The sequence below is a fragment of the Microtus pennsylvanicus genome, chromosome 2 (genome assembly GCF_037038515.1).
Source record: "Microtus pennsylvanicus isolate mMicPen1 chromosome 2, mMicPen1.hap1, whole genome shotgun sequence".
In the NCBI taxonomy this organism is placed as follows: Eukaryota; Metazoa; Chordata; class Mammalia; order Rodentia; family Cricetidae; genus Microtus; species Microtus pennsylvanicus.
In genome coordinates this window covers 99,504,492-99,525,616 of record NC_134580.1, presented here as the reverse complement: position 1 = coordinate 99,525,616, position 21,125 = coordinate 99,504,492, and the positions used below count along the sequence as shown (strand labels likewise).

Sequence of the window (21,125 nt, the reverse complement as noted above, 5' to 3'; positions counted from 1 at the left end):
ATTAAATGTGAAACTCTTTGTTGTTTGGGTTTTTCCTTTAGCTGGCCCAGAGCTCACTGAAGCAAACTTGTACACCAGGTTAGCCCTTTCTTCCTGAGCAGAGATGACATGTACATGCCACGTACACCACACTCTTAAAGCAGTTCTCATCTAGCAATAAAACATGCAAAATATATTTTTTGGCTCTGATACCTTCAGGAAAAAAACATTTAATATAGTTCCACAAATTGGGAGAGCAACAGACTCCAAAGCATTTTAGCATTCTGATGCATACCTGATCTAAAGAGTAATTGACATGTGATACGGAGAGATGTGGGTCAGCCAGGAACTGTAATAAAAGCACAGTCATCAGAATTCCACACAAAATAACTTGAATTAATTTGCTCTATATAAATTAGAAGACAATGTGACAATGAGCTCAATGTTCATTTTGAGCTCTGAAGAACTAATAGATTATAGATTTACTTTTTAGATAATAATCCAAAACTAAGGCTCTCACAAATCCACTCTGGAGCCACTTTGAATACTGCACCCTTCAGTCACATAGGAAATTGTTCACTCTTAACTACCTGACCTCATCAAAGGCCACTTCAGAGCAGGAATATGCTCTTCTCTACAATCCCCCGAAGATACTGTTTCCTATATTACCTCCTTCTCACCTCTTGTTCCAGGTCAAGCAGGGCTTGGCGATAAGGCTGCAAAACTGAATCCAGCCCCGTGCAGAAGGCCCTCAGGTAGATTCCATGGAGCCCGCCTTGGCCCTGCTGGGATGGATGGTGATCCTGCCAATAAACAAAGAGAAGTCAACTTTTCAGCTCAGACCCTGAACCTGAGGAAGACACTCTTTAATTAGCAGTACTTGTGTTTACTTAAATAATCCTGTATCAAAGCCGTGTTTTAGCAAAAGAAAATGGAAAAACAACTGAAGATAAGCATATGCTAAGGGGTGCAGTAAAGAAACGCCAACATGACTGGCCCCATGGTATGGAGAAGATTTTACTGTAGGGTTTGGTTCCCAGCATCTGTTGTGTGACAAGACTTTTCCTGAGGAGATGCAACACACACACCACACACACACACACACCTACTCACCCCGGATAGGGAGCCTATGACAGAACAAAGTACAGATACTACCGACATCTGACTTGGTTAACCAATCAGTTTCATGGGGTTATTGACAGAAATATGAGTGAGATATTACTTACAGGAGCAGAAATGTCAAAGATAGCTGTATCACCAAACCCCACACTACCATGGGTGACAAAAAGCTGAGAACCTGGAGCACACTCTGCAGCTTTTAGGCAGCTTAACAGGTTGGACTGTTTTGTCCACGTAGCTCGGTTGATCTGAACCTCTTCTAGGCAGCTCAGCTGTTTCCTGCTTCTTTCTGGCTGCTTCAGAGGAAGGGGCCTAGTGAATCCGGCTTCAGGGACTTCCTGAAGCTATTCTGAGTTACCGACTTCCTGTCTTAAGGTGATTCCTCCCATGGTAGCTCATAACTACGTTTAAATTGTATTCCTGGGGTACCAATACCTCCCGGCATGGGCAGGCTTAAGGCATGCACATGGTACACATATGTGCAGCAAGCAGAACTCATACACACGGAATAGGTTTTTTTTGTCTTGTTTTTTGAGACAGGGTTTCTGTGTGTACCTCTGGCTGTCTTGGAACTCACTCTGGACCAAGTGGGCCTCTAACTCACAAAGATTCACCTGCCTCTAGCTTCCAAGTGCTAGTATTTAAGGCATTTCCCACCACTGCTGACTAAAAGTAAATCTTAAAAAACAAAAAGCCCAGTATCTTGTGAGTCTGAAAGCCAATCTGGGGGTTGTGAGATTCTCACTGAAGCATTATATACAATATGACTTGTCTTTCAGGAACTCTTCAAGTTGTGTGGCCGGTCCCTGCTGATTTCCAGGCAGCTGGGCTTGTCTGCAAGTGACTCTCAGTACTCTTTATCACTTATTCTTTGGAGGGAGGGGTCTAGGGAATTTGGTCAGTTTCATATAAAACTTCTCATATAGTTTTATATGAGGAATCCAGTTAAAGTTAGCTGGAGTCTATGAAGGATGCTCAGCCCCTCTTGCTAGGTAAAGATCTGGGTAACCAGGTTTGAGAGTGGTAGGCAAGAGTACAGAATTTAGCATCAGATGTGCTAAAGCAGCTTGGGGTCAGGGGTTAGAAAGCACAGAGTCACCAGCCAGAAGGTGCTAGTTGAAGGATCCTGATGTTCCTAAAGATAAATGTTTATAGCATGGACACAAGCAGACGGTTTACAACCAGTCCATTTTGTTCTGATCTTATGGTAGTACAGAAAACTGAGTCTTCAGCTATCACAAAATGAAAAGAAAGGGTTTTGGTGTGGCTGTTATTTCACTTTTTTTTAAAAAAGCACTATTAGGACTTCCTTTAGAACTGGAGAAGTAGGAATTCTCATGTCATGTAAGATAAAGGACAGAATTTTTGTTGTTCTTACCCAGGAATAAAGCAATGAGAAATCTTGCCTTCTCTTGAGCATTTCCAGTGATTGATAAACTCACATGTATTCCACAAATTCTTAATTCCTACTTTGAGTGAATTCACACCCTTGCCCTGTAGAAGCACATATCCAGAGAACAGCATCCCACCTGTTGCTGCACATGGCCTGTGTACTGTTCAATGAACTCTGTGAATCGAATGTAGTCTGTACCAAGCCGGCAGAGTCGATTCAGGACACTAGTTTCACTGGGGTGAAGAAATGGGAAGTCCTGGGAAACCTGCAAGAAGAGGGACAGTCATAAAGAAAAGCTGGCTAGTCGCCAGCCAGATTCTGTGGGGCTTAAAATGCTTCACGTTCTTTCTTCCATTTCCTTTCCTAAGGTATCATGGTTTTACTTTAACGCTCCCTGTCACCAGGCTGGTAATTCTGGTAACAAAACAGTTAAACAAGGTAGAGTTCCTTATCCAGATGTGACTGCTTGTTCTTCAAATAGGTATCATATAGTAAAGAATTCCCATGCTAAGGGCTGGAAAGACGGCTCAATGTGTAACGATGCTTGCCACCTGACAACCTGAGTTTGAGTTCCAGGATAGTAGGATATTCTTCCAAGTTGTCCCCTGACCTACCTACACATGGGGGGGGGGGCGGGGAGAAAGAGACAGAGACTCCCTTGGCTTGTATTCTCAAAGTATGTCTTGCTTGAAAGCTTAGGCAAGCTATGGTACCTCTCAATGTCTTAGTTTTCATATGTAAAGTGATAATTAAATCATATAAAGCACATGTGTTAATCACATAGAAAGTGCTCACTAGCCGGGCGGTGGTAGCACATGCCTTTAATCCCAGCACTCGGGAGGCAGAGGTAGACAGATCTCTGTGAGTTCGAGACCAGCCTGGTCTACAGACCTAGTTCCAGGACAGGCTCCAAAGCCAGAGAAACTCTGTCTCGAAAAACCAAAAAAAGAAAAAGAAAAAAAAAAGTGCTCACTACAGATATTTGTTTTTTATTACTAACAAGACATTTCTACACAGTTATCAAATGATATCTCTGAATACTTCTTGTTGGCAGTTTTAGAAAAGGTCTAGGTTTAGGGCCAGTGAGAGGGCTCAGAGGATCAGGTATCTGCTACACAAACCTGAAGACCTAAATCAATCCCTGGAACCCACAGAATAGTAGAGGGAAAGAACTGATTCCACAGCTGACCTCTACATACACTTTGGGACATGTATGCCCACCCTTGCATATCATGCACACATACACTAGTTAAAAAAAGAATTCCATGCTGGGCGGTGGTGGCGCACGCCTTTAACCCCAGCACAGGAGGCAGAGGCAGGCTGATCTCTGGGAGGTCGAGGCCAGCCTGATCTACAAGAGCTAGTTCCAGGGCAGACTCCAAAGCTACAGAGAAACCCTGCCTCAAAAACAAAAACCAGGGCTGAAGAGATGGCTCAGAGGTTAAGAGCACACTGGCTGTTCTTCCACAGGTCCTGAGTTCGATTCCCAGCAACCATATGGTGACTCACAACCATCAGTAATGAGATCTGATTCCCTCTTCTGGTGTGCAGGCACACATGCAGACAGAACACCGTATACATCTTAATTTCTAGAACTGACACAACTAGTCAGCATATAGCTATCCAAGCTTCAGATTTATGCATTCACAAGCTGGAACAAGCAATACTTAAGTTACTCGGTTATTGAGAGCACCAGGCATCAGTAATGGAAGCAGAATATGCTAACAGTTCCAAGAGTGGAGCCAGACAAACCTCTGTTCAAGACTACGCTAGACTAACCAATGTGACCCTGGGAGTTAGCGTTCCGCACTAGATGGCTGTATGCTGCCATGAGACAATGCACACTGCCCTATATTCAGTCTCCCGGTCCTAGTTAGGAGTCTATTGCTGTGACAAAAGAAAGTGTTTATAGTTCAGCTTACAGTCCTTCAGTTAGGGAAAACAGAGCAGAAACAGAAGCAGAGAGCATGGAGGAATGCTGCTTACCGGCCGGCTCCACCTGGCATGCACAGCGGGCTTTCTCAACCGCCCCCGAGGCCACCTGCTGAGGGACTCCCACCTCCCCCAGCGCACTGGGCGTCTACAGCTGCCTTGGATAAAGAAAATGCAGCGCAGGCTTGCCCATAGGCAAACACGATGGGCATTTTCTCAAGGCAGTTTCCCTCTTCTCAGATAACTCTAGCTTGTGTCAAGCTGGATGGAAGGAAGGAAGGAAGGAAGGAAGGAGGGAGGGAGGGAGGGAAGGAAGGAAGGAAGGAAGGAAGGAAGGAAGGAAGGAAGGAGAAGGAAAAGAGAAGAGAGGCAGAGCGAACTAATCAACACATTCCTCTTACACTTTTCTGAATACAGGAAAAGCTCTTTCTAGTTCTTCACCTGGTACGGAAACTTCCGAAGAAAGGAGGGAAACGCCATACCCTTACAAATTCATTTTTTCACCCAACACAACGTACTTTGTGTTTACAGCGCCTTGAGCTGTGTGTGTGTTTCCACTATTCTCAAAACTGTTTGAAACAATGCAAGCTTGAATATACGGGGGCACCCTACTCCCTTTTTAATAATAAACCATCTTCTAATTCCAGATACACATTCAGGGATTCGGTTTAACAGTAAGTTTACATGCAGAAAAAAGGACAGTTCTACCTCTAGTGGTTCCCTTGCCAGGAATCAGGGACCGCAGGGCCGGCTTCCCCGCCAAAGGCGGAGCTGTGTCAGGATGGCTCCGGTTTCTCACGACTCGCGGGCACGGTCAGCCGGCGTTCCCGGTGTCCCGCCCCCCGTGGCACCCGCTGCACTGCAGCGTCCCAGCCTCTGCCCCCCCTCTCCGTACCTGCAGGCCACTCCGCTTCCAGGTGAAAATGGACCCTGCGTACCCACTCAGCGCCAAGAGCAGTTCGTGAATCATTTCTGGGGCGGCCTCGGAGTCCCGAGATTTACCGCCTTCTCTCTCAGCGCCTCTGCGGGCGCCCACTCACACCCAGCCGAGCCACTCGCTCGCCCATACACCCCGCAAACCACCGCGCGCCCGCCGAGCAGTCACCGGGCTGCGCGCCGCGTCCCGGAAGTGCGCGCGGCTCGGGGGCGCCCACCCGCTCGCTCCCGCCACGGAGCGCGGTGGAGGCGCCGGAGGTGCCGTCGCGCATGCGTCTGGGGAGCCCGGAGTGGCTCGCTCGGACTTCCGGCTTGAGAGCCGTACTGGGGCTGCTGGCGGGCACGGCTGGTCTTAGCCCGACCGGAGTGGTTGAGGCCGGCCCAGGGAGAGGGATGCTAGTGAGCTGACAGGCAGGCTGAGAGAAGAGGCCGACGCTGGACCGGAGGGAGTGCTCGGGACGCCTCGGCAGGGTCTGTGGCATTTTGACCGACTGACCCGGCCAGAGGGCGGAAGACAAAGAGGCCGGAACCTGACAGCCGCCGCTGTGGGGCAGCGCTCGGAGCCCACGGGCTCGCAGCACTGGCCAGCCCCGGCTTCGTTCTCGGGAGACCCACTACTGCCTCCTCTCGGGCCGCCTCGCTTCACCAACTCCTGTGACCCTTCCCCAAGGCCACCTGAGTGTAGAAGCCCAAGTCAGCTTCCCCGATGCGTGAGCTTGCCCATCTGCCGCTCCCTTACTCTTGCTGAGTTCTTATTTCGGCAGGGAGGAGTAAACGAGAGACCCAATGTTCCGCACTTGACTTTGGTTCGGGCTGGAAATTCGTAGTTTGGCGTCCAAGGGGGCGGGGCGGACGCCTGGGGCTTCCGGGAGGACCGTGGAGGTTCGGGGAAGATTAGCTGCCCCACGCTGGACAGAGGCTTTTGTTGTCAGCCAAGTATCGCCCTGCTGCTACCGTCCGCCTGGGGTCCCGTGCAGTTCGAGTTGACTTTACAGCTCTGATCTAAGTCAAGTGCGCTACACGCGATCAGACTTAGGTGAGGTTAGAGTAAAGTAGACGGGCTTTTCTGTTCTCTGCCACTTCCAAGGAATGCCCTAGTCGGCACCCAGAACTACAGCTTTTGAAAGATCATTTTCGCCTGGCTCTTGACTTGCTGTCCTGAAATGGCACTACCTCCAAAGACCATTTGGAGCATACGGAAAGTCAGGCCGACTCTGGCAAGACTTTAAACATGTGGAGATATTCCTCTGATAGGAAGAAAGTCCTTTTTACAGAGAGACTCAGCTGCAGCTGTTTCTGCGGGGACATGGGGAGATCGTGAACTAAGTCTGGAACCCAGAAGCAAAGAGGAAACTGTTCTCTGTGGCGAAGGATGGCCAAACCCACTCTGCGAGGAAACGGCACTAACTCTGAATGCTTAAGACAGCGCTTCAGGAGATTCCATTACCAGGAGGTGGCTGGGCCCCGCGAGGCCTTCTGCCAACTTTGGGAACTTTGCTGTCGGTGGCTGAGGCCAGAGGTGCGCACCAAGGAGCAGATTGTGGAACTGTTGGTGCTGGAGCAGTTCCTGACTGTGCTGCCTGGGGAAATCCAGAACTGGGTACAAAAGCAATGTCCGGAGAACGGAGAGGAGGCCGTGACGCTGGTGGAAGGCTTAGAGTCTGGGCGACCTGGGCATTCGGTGAGAAGAAGGGGGAATTCAGAAGTCTGTGGCTGGGAGGGCCAGTTAAAAGATCAGACGGGCAGAAAGAGGTTTGGTGATTTTTCTACTCTCGTCGGGAAGGGTTACTTCTTCAGGAGGTCTTGTCTGGAGATGCCAGCTGGGTATACTTCTGCCCACTCTATTACAGTGCATCTCTCACTTCGATTTTTGTTGTTGTCTTCTGTATTTTTAGACAGGATTTCTTTGTGTAACAGCCATGGCTGTCCTAGAACTCACTCCTTATACCAGACTGGCCTTGAACTCACAGAGATCTGCCTGCTTCTGCCTCCAGAGTGCTGGGAATAAAGGTGTACGTCACCATCGCCCAGCTCAGTTCGATTTCTTAATTTCTTTTTCCCCTTTTCCTTTCTCTTTTCTTTTTCTTCTTTTTTTTTTTTTCGAGATAGGGTTTCTCTGTAGCTTTGGAACCTGTCCTGGTACTAGCTCATGTAGCCCAGGCTGGCCTCGAAACTATAGAGATCCGCCTGCCTCTGCCTCCCAAGTGCTGGGATTTTTAAGGCGTGCGCCACCACTGCTCAGTTTAATTTCTTAATAGAGAAGAAATGTAAAGGTTTTTTTTTCTTTCTTTTTTGTTTCCCCCAGCTGGTAATTGGGTTTCTATTTTCTTTCTGGAGTTCAAGCCACTGTAAACTAATGATAATGGAGTAAACACGTCTTTGTCCTAATCGCCCCACCCCTACCTAACATTCTGTTCTTGCCTCAGAAGCATGGTCTCTTTGGGGATATTAAATAATCTCCCCGGGAATGGGGATTGTTTTCAGGTCACAGTCTCCTCAGAGAAGAGGACACCCCTGAAATCATCACAGGAGTTCTTAGGTGTTCTTCAGGAGTCAGTGGAACCCCAGCCCAGGGGTGTATCCAAGAGAGAGCGGGCAAGAGGCCTAGCCCCGGGACCACAGAAGCAGAAGAACCTGGAGACTCTCAGAGCTTGCCAAAGGAGCGGTGAGGAGTGACTTGTGAGAAGACAGAGCCATTCTACGCTGGGAAGCAGGGAGTGGGAAAGGGGCTCTGAAATAGTGGAAACTGTCGACTTTGTGGTTGTTGGGGCCTTCTGAATTCAGGTAGTTCAACCCTCTAGTACAGTGAGTATTCTTAGATTTCTTCCAGAGAACAGCTGCCTAGTTTTTAGTATAATTAGAATAATCTTATGCCTTGGTGATAGATGCTTATTTTCTAGATATATTCTTTCCTATACTCAAGATACCTTTCTTATAGTTGTTTCTCTTCTTTAATTGTCTCCATTCTTTAGACCTAAGTTCTTATTCTCTGTGCGGAAGTTCTCTAAATACCTTAGTTGTGGAGAATGAAATTACATCTGCATTATTCCTGGGAGGTCTGTTATGTAAAAACAGTAAGAATGTTACTTCCAAATTTGCAATGTCTTCTTCCAGTACAGCCCACATATGTAACCAGGGGTTCCTGGGCTCTGGTGCCTTTGTACCCTGTCACTTCTACTTGATGTTTTAGAACTTGTTTTTATTCTTTGTGCTCTTTTGAACTACATTTTGTGTTTATTATTTAAAACTTGTTGAAGTTGTTTTGAATTCTGATCTTATCATCCAAGATGATAGTAATAACATTCTTGGTTAGTGTGATAATGGTCTTTAGCCATCCATTGCAGATACCTCAGCCTCAACATAGGGACCTGCAGAATAATCAGGTTTTAGTTTAAACACCTACCATGTGCTGCAGGGTACATGCAGTGCAGTAAGAAAGGTACCTGTTGGCCAGTAAGCTGACTCAGCTGATAATGGTCCTTGCTGCACAAGTCTGGTGACCTGGGTAGAAGCAATTCCATATAGTCCTTAACCTCCAGTGACTATAGCACATGCACCCCACATATATCATGCACACACAATGAAAGTTTTTAAAGTACCTGTTATCAAAGAGATAAGAACATAACAATGCACTTAACTGTCTGAAAACAGTGTTAAGGACTTGCTTAAGTCAGGTGAATAAAAGTACCACACTCTGAAGAGAACAAGAATTGATGAACTTTCTAGACACCAAAGTTAAGGTTCAGCAGGACAGTGACCGCTGTGGCCTGCTGTGGGAGGATTAAGGGTCTGCACTTGGATGGAGGGGAGGAGGTGCTGAGAGAAACACTTAGAATTTGGTGACTGAGTGTGAAACAGAGTCAAGTTGAAGACAGGTTTACCGTCACCCCCAGCCTCTTGAAATCACTGAATCTAATTCTCAGGACTCACGTGAACAAAATAGGAGCCAGGAGTGACTAATGGAGATTTGCTACCACCTGTACACAAGCAGTGTGGAGGCCAGGGAGCAGCTTGGAATGGAAATACCTGCTCTAAACACACAGTAAAATAGTTTCTTCTCTTCTTGTTCTGCTCTAGAACAGAAATCAAATTCTTTTTCATCCTCTGAGGTTTCTTCAACTCATTGATCTTTGTGAAAGCATCTCCTTTATAATTTTTAGAGGCCACGAATGTGGCTCAGTTGGTAGAGTGCAGTGTGCACAAGACCTTATTTGACCCCAGCGCTCCATCAAACTCAGCATGGTGTGCACACTTGTAACCCAGCACTTAGGCAGTGGCAGAAAGAGCAGAAGTTCATGAGCTATACGGGACCCCATTTCAAACAAAGATAGAATTCCTTCGATGAAAAAGGCAGGGCTGATTTGAAAGTTTTATTGTTTTTATGATCAGTCCAAACTATGACACTTTGGTTTCTTCCCTGCAAACAGGGTCAGTTCCTAAACCCGATGTGGTCTCCAGGTTGAATCAAGGAGAGCCATGGACCCCAGAGCTCAGCTCCAAGGAGAAAGATGTCCCAAAAGGCAACAGCACAGAAGAAAAACAAGTCTATACTGATCCATTCCTATCCCAGAGAGAGAGAAGTAGCTGGGTGGAACAGGATCACTGGGGTTTTGATGATGAGAAGGTGGTGGGTGTGCACTGGGGCTACAGAGAGACTAGAACACTCCTTGCAATTCTCAGTCAGACTGAATTTTATGAAGCTCTACGAAACTGTCATAGGAACAGCCAAGTGTATGGGGCTGTAGCTGAGAAGCTGCGTGAGTATGGCTTCCTCCGAACCCTGGAACAGTGCCGGACCAAGTTCAAAGGTCTTCGGAAGAGATACAGGAAGGTCATGAGTGGTCATTCACCTGATACCTGCCCTTTCTTTGAAGAGATGGAAGCTCTGATGAGTGCCCAGGTCATTGCACTGCCCATTAATGGCCTGGAAGAGGCCGCTTCCCATTCTGGCCAGGCAGGCACGGAGACTGAGACCAAGGAGCCGGCACAGAGGGCCTGGAAGCCTGAGGATGGAGAAGAGGCTGTGGCTGAAGGGTCTGACAGTGATGACCTGGAGGCAGTCCCCCAGGACCATGACAACCCACCTGCATCTGTCCCCTTCCGAAGCCAGAGCGGTAAGAAGCTATTCTAGGGCTTTTGGGATTAGGTTTAAGGAACAGTGAAACCAGGTGTGGAGCCAGGCATTGTTACCAGCCAGCTTGGCCACTTTAATAGGGAGCAGAGGTACTTCTGTGAGCAAATAATGAGATAATAGTAAAAGAGATGTTTTTTTAAGTGCCTAAAATTGAACCTGGGGCCTTAAACACATACTAGGCAAACACTACACTACTGAGCTACATCTCAAACTTCAGACTTAGATTTTTCAAAGACATATACCCAAACAATCCAACTGTCTTCAAAGGGGTTAATTTTTTTTTATTAAAATACTTTTCCTGTTTATAAAGCAGATTCACTGAAAAAAAATGATACTTTGTTGTTTTTATTGCTTTTTTAAAAAAAGGTTTGTTTAATTATTTATTATGTTTACAGTGTTCTGCCTACAGGCCAGAAGAGGGCACCAGATCTTATCACAGATGGTTTGAGCCACCATGTGGTTGCTGGGAATTGAACTCAGGACCTCTGAAAGAACAGCCAGTGCTCTTAACTGCTGAGCCATCTCTCCAGCCCCATTATTACTTTTTAAACAGTGATTTTAAAAAAAATGTAGCTAAAACATGACTGAAGCAAAAGCTTTTCATAATCTTTGTTCCTCTCATCTTTTCATGCCTCTCCACTTTCCCCCATAGTTGGATCTTTTCTCTTCTCCTTTACTCCCAGTAAGTAGAAAATAGTGGAAGGGGGTGTGTGGAACCTCCCCTGGCTCTGTGGGTACCTCAGACAGGAGATTGCTCTTGCCTGAGGGCACTGAGACCTACAGTGTAGCATGTGCTCTTGCTTCTTGCCTTGCTCTGCCCTCTGCAGTACTCCACCCAAAGATAGAGTACAGACTGTAGGACCCTTCAGGTATTGGCTCTTGCTGGGGTTGCTTAATGGAGATAGTAACAGATGAAAATAGGCCAAGATAGGAATTTGGTAGTAGTATGATTCTGAACGAGGCAGCTCCTTGGAGTTTTAAGTGATTCTTTTATTATTATTATTATTTAAATTTTTATTTGAAAAACTTGTTAATTAAAAAAATGCGAAAATTAACCAGACTACTTTGAATATTGATTCTGAAGCTATGAAACTTTACATTGGATTTTACACTTTGACTATCAAATATTAAATAATTCTCTAGGAAGAAAATAGTTATGGAGAAAATTTATCAGAGAGGTTAGGGATGATGCATTGTGATTGACAGCAATTGTGGGTCTTTTTTTCCTGAGGAGTGATTTTTCTAGTTGGGACTAAAATTTCAGGAAGATTAGTAAACGGGAAGAGAAATGCCCTCTGCACACACTTTAGTCTATGCTAACTGTTCTTGTTACTGACAAGATACCAGACAATGGCAGCTTAAGGAAGGAAGGATCTGCTTTGGCTCAGTTTGAGTATGTCCATCATGCTGGGGAGGACGTGGTGCTCCCAGTGTGGCAGTGGAGCAGGAAGTAGCTAGTGCTGCTTGCTCTATCTGTAGTCAGGAAACAAAAGAGTGATGCACGCTGGTGCTCAGTTTGCTTTTCGCTTTCCTACCTTTTAATTCAGCATGGGACCCCAGCCCACGGGATGGTGTCACCCATATTCAAGATAGGTTTTTCCTTAGCTAGCCCTTTCTGGAAACACCCCCACAGACATGCCCAGTAGATGAAGATTAACCATCACAGTGCATATGAGTGTTGCCTTACTCATTTGGAAAAGGCTTGGTTTCTTCAAAGCCCCAGTGCACAGCTGCACCAGAGGAGAGATTTCAGCATCCCTTAACCCCGAGCTTTAGAGCCTTAGATCTTCAGTCTCACTGAAGACTTTAAATGGCTAAATGTTCCTAATAAAGTTCTCTGAAATTGCTCAAGGATATAGAAACAATGCATGGATAGGTTTGGGAAACATGAACCTTTTAAATCTAGGAACCTGAGCTTAGGTGGCCTCCCTCCCTCTCTCCTTTGCTTATAAACTGAACCCAAGGCCTCATGCATGCTTAGTACACTCTGAGCTAATGTCTCCAGTGTAAGTGGTTTTCCTTGAAGCAGGCAATGAGACTGAAGAGCTAAGGCTCTAAGCTCTGGGTTAAGTGATGCTGAAAACTCTCTTCTGGTGCAGGTGTACACTGGGGCTATGAAGAAACCAAGACTTACCTTGCAATTCTGAGTGAGACTCAGTTCTACAAAGCCCTCCAGAACTGTCACCGCAACAGCCAGTTATATGACGCAGTTGCTGAGAGATTATGGGAATATGGCTTCTTTAGGACCCCAGAGCAATGTCGGACCAAGTTTAAAAGCCTAAAAACCAGCTACCAGAAAGTCAAGAATGGCCAAGCACCAGAAACCTGTCCCTTCTTTGAAGAAATGGATGCTTTGGTGAGTGCCCGAGTTCCTGCCCTGCCTAGTGATGACCAGGAAAAAGAAACAGCTTCTTGCTACCTCCAGGGAACCAGTGAGGCTGAAGCTGAGAAGCAAGCCGAGGACACAGAGGAGGAAGATTCAGATGATGAAGATGATACTGAGATACCCCCAGGGGCTGTTACAACCCGAGCCCCAGTCTTATTCCAGAGCCCCAGTGGTAAGGTTCTTTACTTTTACTTTTTGAGATGGTTCATGTAGCCGAGATTGGCCTTGAGCTCACTGCAGAGCTAAGGATGCCCTTAAACTCCTGATCCTCCTGTCTCTACTTCCTAAGTGGTGGTATTACAGGTGTGTGCCTCCATGCCTGGCTAAGATTCTTTCAGTTCTGATGGTGTAAATAGCAAAAGGGAGGCTATAGAATTTAGGAGAAAAACCATGGGATGGAGAGCTGAGCTCTATATCCAGCTTTCCTGAGCTCTTCTCTTTCTTCCCCATGTTTCTTTTCTTTATTTTTTATGGTTTTATTTAACTTTATTTTATGTGCATTGGTGTGAGGGTGTCAGATCCCCTGCAATTGGATCTTCAAACAGTTGTGAGCTGCCATGTAGGTGCTGGGAATTGAACCCAGTTCCTCTAGAAGAGCAGTCAGTGCTCTTAACCACTGGGCCATCTCTCCAACCCCTTCTTCCCCATGTTTCTTATCTATTAAAACAGCTCAGTGAAAAGCTGCAAATTATTAATGTGGCTTCCTTCAGCACACGACAGCTTCACCTGCTTGCAAATTTTATAGATTTGCTATTACTTTCATGTGCTGCTAGGCTTCCAGTTTGCACGGCAGCTAATCGGAATGGGGACATTTCCCAAGTAGCATGTCACATATTCTGCAGAATGAAATTTATTTTTACAAATCATACTATGTTTTTCTTCTAGTTTTAGCATGTCAGGGTGGGCTATGTAGAAGCCTGACAAGCCTTTTCTTCAGATACATTTATTTATTTATTTATTTTGGTTTTTCGAGACAGGGCTTTGCTGTAGCTTTGGAGCCTGTCCTGGCACTAGCTCTTGTAGACCAGGCTAGCCTCGAACTCAGAGATCCACCTGCCTCTGCCTCCCAGGTATTGGGATTAAAGGCGTGCACCACTTCCTGGCTCAGATACATTTTATCTTATGTTTATGTATGTGGACCTGAGTGGATGCACGTGTAGCAAGTGTGCAGTGCCCTTCAAGGCCAGAGGAGTGTGTTGTGTCTATTGGAACTGGAGTTATAGACAATTGTGATCTGCCCAGTGTAGGCACCAAACCCAGGTTCTCTGTAAGAGCACCACTGAGACGTGTCTGTCTCCAACCCCTTCAGAGAATTTTTTATCTGCAGGTTTCTGTGGGAACTAACTAAAATCTTAGCTGCTGTATAAGAAAAAAAAAATATTTCAATATAGTTTCCCTCATTGTAGGAACAAGAGTTCTAATTTTGGAGTCATACATATTTAGTCGTATGTATGACAATCTCCAATATTAGCCAAGTGATTTAGTGCAAGTTACTTACCCCCTAAATTTGCATATGCATAAAGATCTTGGGCTGGGCGTGTAGTTTAATGATAGAGTGCTTGCTTGAACATGCCCCAAGCTCTGGGTTAATCACTCATTGAAAATGAAATGAAGGTTGATGTAACTGAGATACTATATGAAGCACCCACCACAGTGCTAGGCACATAGTAGATATTCAATAAACAATAGTTTTCACTTTGTAAGACTTTTAGATCAGCATTCTGATGTTGCATTGAACATCAATATTTTACAAAAAAAAGTTGACTTCTGAGTTTGGAAAATACTAAACAGCCCTCTTGGAGGTGCACAATACACATTTTAAAGACTCTAAGATCTCAGTCAATCTAGCAAATCTCTTATTTTATGGATCAGTTTCCAAGTAAAAGCTTCTAGGGAATACATAGAATACATACAGACTTACACTCAGTATTCCAGGGAATTCAGGATCCAGAGTTAACACGAAAGTGTGAATAAGTGCAAATTCTCATAGCCTAGGCTTAAAGGCCGGCATTTTCTTTTTAGGATGTTAAAAAGTTTCCCACTTGGGCTCAATTACAATGTTTTTGCAACATTTAGGTTTTGGAGAGAATTTCTAGTGAAGCTTTTCTCTGTTGAGAGCCTTTATTTTTTGAACACTGCTACATGTTTTTTCTTCCCTGTTGTTTTTTTGCTTTGCTTTTTCTAACAGAGATTGGAATGTGAGGGGGAGGGGACTCATCAAAACTATTTCTGGTTACAGAAATTTCCCAGGAAGTGTTCCTGGGCATTTCCTCCTTAGCCCTTTAATCACTGGCACAATATGACCCCGAGGTGGCAGAATGACAGTGTGGAGAGTGTTTGTCTGTAAACACAGAAATTGCCCTCTTTAAAACCCAGTGACTTCTTGCTGTTCTGAGTTTCTTTACAGGTACTGGGAATTCAGAAAGACCAAACAGCTCCAGTGTAGATTATGTAGATGAAAGGCATGTGACAGGTGCTATAGGGAAGAAAAACACTAGAATTTTAATAATCTTAATATAGTAATTTTTGGACAGAAGCCTTACTACTTTATTATTATTATTGTTTGAGACAAGGTCTCACTATGTAGCCCTGGCTGGCCTGAAACTTGCTTTATAGGCCAGGCTGGCTTTAAACTCATAGAGATCTGTCTGTCTCATCCTCCCCAAGTACTAGTTAAAGGTGTACACTACCATACCCAAATTTAAAAATATTTTAAAATACTTCAAATAATTATGTCTGTCCATGTGTTGGCTATGCACATCTGACTGAGTACAGGTGTCCAAGGCGACCAGAGGCATCAGGTTCCCTTAGAGCTGGAGTTACAGGTATTGTGAACCTACCTGGTACTGGTGCTGGGAACTACACTCAGGTCCTCTACAAAAGGAGTGCCTGCCCTTGACTTCAGAACCTTCTCTAGTACTCCATGTGTTTACTTTTCTTTATTTACTTAGGGGCACATACACCATGGTACACGTTTGGAGATCAGAGGACAATTCATGGAGTTGGTTCTCGTTCCCCTATGTGGGTTCCAGGAATTGAACTCAGTTCATCAGGTTGAGCAGCCAGTACCTTTACCTGCTAAGCCATGTGCTCCCACCACACACCTTTCATAAATTCAAAATGTGGAACTTAGTGACCACTTATTTGTAATCATCTAATGTAATACTTGTTTCTCCCAGGTTTGCTTTGTTGTGGTACATTAAGGAAATGAATGACTTTTTGAATTGTGTTCTTGTATTAGGTTTTGAGGCTGGATTTGATAACGAACAGAATCTTAAACGAGATATTTCTGAGGAAGTACAGCTGCATAGGACATTACTTGCAAGGGCTGAAAGGAAAATTCCCTGTCACATGAATCAAGGTAAAGCTATTAAGAATGAGTGTTCATCAGAAAGCCAGTGGGAAAAGACTCAGAGAGAGAAGAAAAGAAAACTGGCATTCCCAGAGAAGAGTACCAGTACAGTCCCGACTTGTCAGAGACCAGGCTTGGGAGACAGATCCTACAAATATCTCAGATATGGCAAAAGATTTGACCCAAACTCCCATCTCATGTATCGGGTCTCCCATCAGGTAGAGAATCCATATAAATGTGCTGACTGTGGGAAAAGCTTCAGTCGAAGCGCACGCCTCATCAGACATCAGAGGATCCACACTGGAGAGAAACCTTATCAATGCATGGACTGTGGGAAAGGTTTCCGTGACAGTTCCAATTTCATCACCCACCGGAGAATCCACACAGGAGAAAAGCCTTACCAGTGTGGGGAATGTGGAAAACGCTTCAATCAGAGCTCAAGCCTTATAATTCACCAGAGAACCCACACAGGAGAAAAGCCGTACCAGTGTGGGGAATGTGGGAAAAGCTTCAATAACAGTTCTCATTTCAATGCACATAGGAGGATACACACGGGAGAGAGGCCCCACGTGTGTCCTGACTGCAGGAAGAGTTTTAGCAAGAGTTCTGACTTGCGTGCGCATCGCAGGACCCACACAGGAGAGAAACCTTACGGGTGCCACGACTGTGGCAAGTGCTTCAGTAAGACCTCTGCCCTTAATAAACACCGAGAGATCCATACCCGAGAACAGCTGCTGTCACAGTCCATGTCTAAGTAAGCTCCCAAGGAAGGGCCTCAGCAAATGTATTGTTTGGAAGTCCTCTCCTGTGTGTGCCCAGCTGGCTTAGGAAGCACTCCTTAGGATCTTTGCCATTGTTTGTTCCTTATGCTTCCCAAATCTAGCCGACTGAAATGTCTGGTTTTAAGATGAAAAGTAGATTTGGTCTGAAATGATACAGTACAATGTCTTCCCTCTCGGTGCCTGTGTTGTTCCCCTCGAGAGGATATGGTGGTATATCCTGTGGATCTCATGTATGCCTTCCACTCACCCTGTGCACCTCAAACGAAAAACCCATCTCAGCAGTTTTTCAAAGAAGTTGTGAGACTACTCATTAGTTGGGCCATCTTGCTCACTTAAACCTGTGTATACTCTTCATTTATCTTTAAGGAAAGTCTTTTTTCTTTTTTTCCCAAGAATCTGGGCTGGGGATGTAGCTCAGTAGTAGAGCACTTATGCACAGGGACCTGGGTCCAATCCTGAGTAACACAGAGACAGAGAGACGGTAAGTTAGGGGGAAAATGTAAGCCTTCTATAAACACTAGTTTCTTCTAGATTCTACAAAGGGTAAAATAATTTTATATATATATATATATATATCATCTTCTTTGATTTTTTTTCCCCTTTTCTCTCCTTTCCTCCTCACCTTCATCTAAATTTCATCTTTCCCTTGTGGACTAAAAGCCAAAAGAGCAAACTAGATCGATATAGTCACACAAAAAGCATTTAAAGCTATCAATAGGAGTCATCTATTTTTCCTACACTCCACATACATATTTATATATATATATATATACACATATATATATTATATATTTATATTGAGCAGCCTGTGTGTGCTCAGTACTAATTGCAAGGAGCAGAACCACTGCCATATCCCCATGTACAGGTAAAATATACTTACCTTAAATGACAGGGAGGATGGTGGAGCTACCAATCTGTACACACCCAGCTATACAAATGAAAGTATTTACTTGAACACAAAAGTAATTATGGGCTCAAAATTAGGTGGTATTGAATTAATTCCCACATATTCATAGACTTATGATAATCCCTGTACAAGTAAACAGTCCTTACCCTTGTCTTTATACAGGAAAACAGATAATACATACAGAAAGCCTAAACATATAGTAGTAATATTTATTATTTTTTAAAGACAGGTTTCACTAGGTAGCATTGGCTGACCTGGAACTCACTGGCCTTGAACTCACAAGATCTCACTGCCTCAGTCTTCAAAGTCCTAGGATTAAAGATATGCATCACCACGACAGGCTGCAACCATTTTAAAGAAATTTAGGAAGCTAAGTAGTGTTACTATACTAGACGTAAGTTTTAATATAGCTAGCTTGCTCTGAGAAAAATCTGGAAAGTATTTTTTCAGGAAACAGCAAGCATTCAAAGGAAGAAAAGTAACTAGATAAGTTATAGTGAGATAGACTTTTTAAAACTAGTTATAAAATCGGTGCTAGGTGGGTAAAAAGTGAGAAAACATTGAAGCACAGGACAAAAGGTATGAAGTTCACTAAAGAAGCAGGAAAAACCTAATGAATGTATGATAGGTGTACAGTAGGCTGAGACTCAACGGAGAAGGTAGTGGAGGAGGGAGACCCTCAGATGCACTGTGCTAAGCTTACTGACAACGGGATGGCAGCTTGACTCAGGGAAAAATGAGTTTTAGGAGATTAGCTCTTTTGAGAGAAATATCAGAAATTACCATCTATTGAAGATATTTGATGAGCAGGTCAGAAAAGATGGTCAAGACCTGGAATAACCAACTTTCACATTTTCACTCTTATTAGATACCCATGGCTAGATTAAGATCTGAGGTAGTAATGAGGAGAAAAGACTGTTCTAAAATTTATTAGGATGAGTAATTAATTAGGGTTCTGGTATTAAGGAATTCTAAACAGAGAACTAACATTAACAATTAATGTTAGTTAATTAACAATTAATAGTTAACTATTAATTAATAGTTAGTTAGAGCTGGGTGGTGGTGGCACATACCTTTTATCCCAGCACTCAGGAGTCAGAGGCAGATAGATCTCTGTGAGTTTGAGGCCAGCCTGGTCTACAAGAGCTAGTTCTAGGATAGGCACAAAGCTATAAAACCCTGTCTCGGAAAACCAAAAAAAAAAAGAGGGGCTGGTGAGATGGCTCAGAGGTTAAGAGCACTTGCTGCTCTTCCAGAGGTCCTGAGTTCAATTCCCAGCAACCATATGGTGGCTCATAACCATCTGTAATGAGATCTGGTGCCCTCTTCTGGTCCACAGGGATACATGTAGGCAGAATATTGTGTATATCATAAATAAATAAATAAATATTTTAAAAGAAAAAAAGAACTAAGGAAAAATGGTATCTCAATTGTGCTACCAAAGCAAGCAGGAAGGTACAAAAAACCCTGTCTAAAGCAAGGCCTCAGGATCTAAGACGGCTTTGGAAGTGAACTGCAATGTCAAGGAAAATGGGATTATTATTTTTAGTATAAATCTATGTATAATACTGTGGAAAAGGCATAAAGGTATTAGCAAACAGATGGTTCCAAATGTCTTGTGTGTGTTTAACTGATTCTGTTTCTCTTCCTGTAAAGCAGAATAATGTTTACAGCACATCTGCCTCTCAGGGATATCATGTTAATAAAAGTTATGTCTATAAAGTGCTCTGTGTTTCTCAGGTGTTCCAGTGTACATTTTATATATGCAAATTATATAGAATTATTAGCTTAATCATAAATTCTTTTGATTAAATTGTGGACGGTAGGAAAAAATTCTCTGTTTTTCCCCCTTCTTGTTATTATTAGTGACCTGCCTGAAGTTTTACATTGAAGGCAAAGGAATAAATTACAATCACATCAAGATACCTGGGGAAGGAAAATGAATCAGGTTTTAAATTACACAGGACCCTTCAACTTCCAAATGAGGAGGCTGTATATAACGAACAGGGTGAACTCTCATCACTAGAGGAAGATCCAGGTCATCTCAAACTACCTCACAAATACTGCCCAGTCTGCCATTGCTGAGGGTGGAGAGAAGAAAAAGTAAGCCTAAGAAAGCACTAAGGGGAGCAAGAGGTTTAGGCCTCTAACCCTTCCGTCTACAGTCTTTGTGGAAGAGGCATGCACAGAAATGTGTATTGGTAGAAATGACATGACCTGCTTTCACCATGTTTCCTTAACACTGTTAACTACTTTCCTATATTTTCTCATTGAATATATTATACACACTAATTTTGTGTCAATTTTTATTCTGTAACACTTTTTGTTGTTTTTTGTTTTTCGAGACAGGGTTTTGTTGTAGCTTTGGAGTCTGCCCTGGAACTAGCTCTTGTAGACCAGGCTGGCCTTGAACTCACAAAGATGCACCTGCCTCTGCCTCCTAAGTGCTGGGATTAAAGGTGTGCGCCACCACTGCTCAGCTTCTAAAACACTTTTAAAGGGTACATGGAGGTCGGGCGATGGTGGTCAAAAGGGAGGTGGAGTGGACCTAGGAAGACAGGGAGATTAATGGGATCAAGGTACAGTATGTGAAACTCCCAAATAATCAGTAAAAATATGTTGGTGGTTCGAGACCAGCCTGGTCTACAAGAGCTAGTTCCAGGACAGGCTCTAAAACCACAGAGAAACCCTGTCTCGAAAAACCAATATATATATATGTTGGTGGGAAAAGGATGACATTTTATGGATTTTTAAAAAATCTGTATAAACCGGGCGGTGGTGGCACACGCCTTTAATTCCAGCACTCAGGAGGCAGAGGCAGGCGGATCTCTGTGAGTTTGAGGCCAGCCTGGTCTACAAGAGCTAGTTCCAGGACAGCTAGGACTGTTACACAGGGAAACCCTGTCTCAAAAAAAAAAAACCTGAGCCAGGCGGTGGTGGCGCACGCCTTTAATCCCAGCACTTGGGAGGCAGAGGCAGGCGGATCTCTGTGAGTTCGAGACCAGCCTGGTCTACAAGAGCTAGTTCCAGGACAGGCTCCAAAACCACATAGAAACCCTGCCTCGAAAAACCAAAAAAAAAAAAGTGTAAATAAAAAAAAAAACCTGTATAAATGGATATAGTTAGAAATGTAAGGTTATAAAACACATATCTGTGAACTTGAAAGTACCTCCTTCTACTGTGCACCCTAACAGAAAGACACACC

General features: G+C 44.2%; 2 protein-coding genes across 5 annotated transcripts in view; one reads left to right on the top strand and one right to left on the bottom strand.

Annotated features, from left to right (window-relative positions):
* Positions 1 to 5,571, bottom strand: part of Tubgcp4 (tubulin gamma complex component 4) — a 37,121-nt gene extending 31,550 nt beyond the window's left edge. For both annotated transcript variants that reach the window (XM_075961954.1, XM_075961955.1), the window contains exons 1-4: positions 5,319 to 5,571; positions 2,628 to 2,756; positions 660 to 782; positions 275 to 328 (exon numbers count right to left, since the gene is read on the bottom strand). In XM_075961954.1, the coding sequence (XP_075818069.1) occupies positions 275 to 328; positions 660 to 782; positions 2,628 to 2,756; positions 5,319 to 5,393 (381 nt within the window). In that variant the 5' untranslated portion in view covers positions 5,394 to 5,571. The remainder of the gene's footprint in view (positions 1 to 274; positions 329 to 659; positions 783 to 2,627; positions 2,757 to 5,318) is intronic.
* A 96-nt stretch (positions 5,572 to 5,667) lies between these two features.
* On the top strand, positions 5,668 to 17,123 carry Zscan29 (zinc finger and SCAN domain containing 29). 3 transcript variants are annotated; one of them, XM_075961949.1, is made up of 5 exons: positions 6,589 to 7,040; positions 7,844 to 8,024; positions 9,787 to 10,473; positions 12,593 to 13,051; positions 16,121 to 17,123. In XM_075961949.1, exons 1-5 carry the CDS (start codon positions 6,732 to 6,734, stop codon positions 16,987 to 16,989), a joined length of 2,505 nt encoding a protein of 834 aa, XP_075818064.1. In that variant the 5' UTR covers positions 6,589 to 6,731; the 3' UTR covers positions 16,990 to 17,123. The 3 variants fall into 3 exon arrangements, with proteins under 3 accessions (XP_075818066.1, XP_075818064.1, XP_075818067.1); XM_075961951.1 differs by lacking the exon at positions 7,844 to 8,024 and having other exon boundaries at positions 5,668 to 7,040; XM_075961952.1 differs by lacking the exon at positions 12,593 to 13,051.
* The last annotated feature ends 4,002 nt before the right edge of the window (positions 17,124 to 21,125 follow it).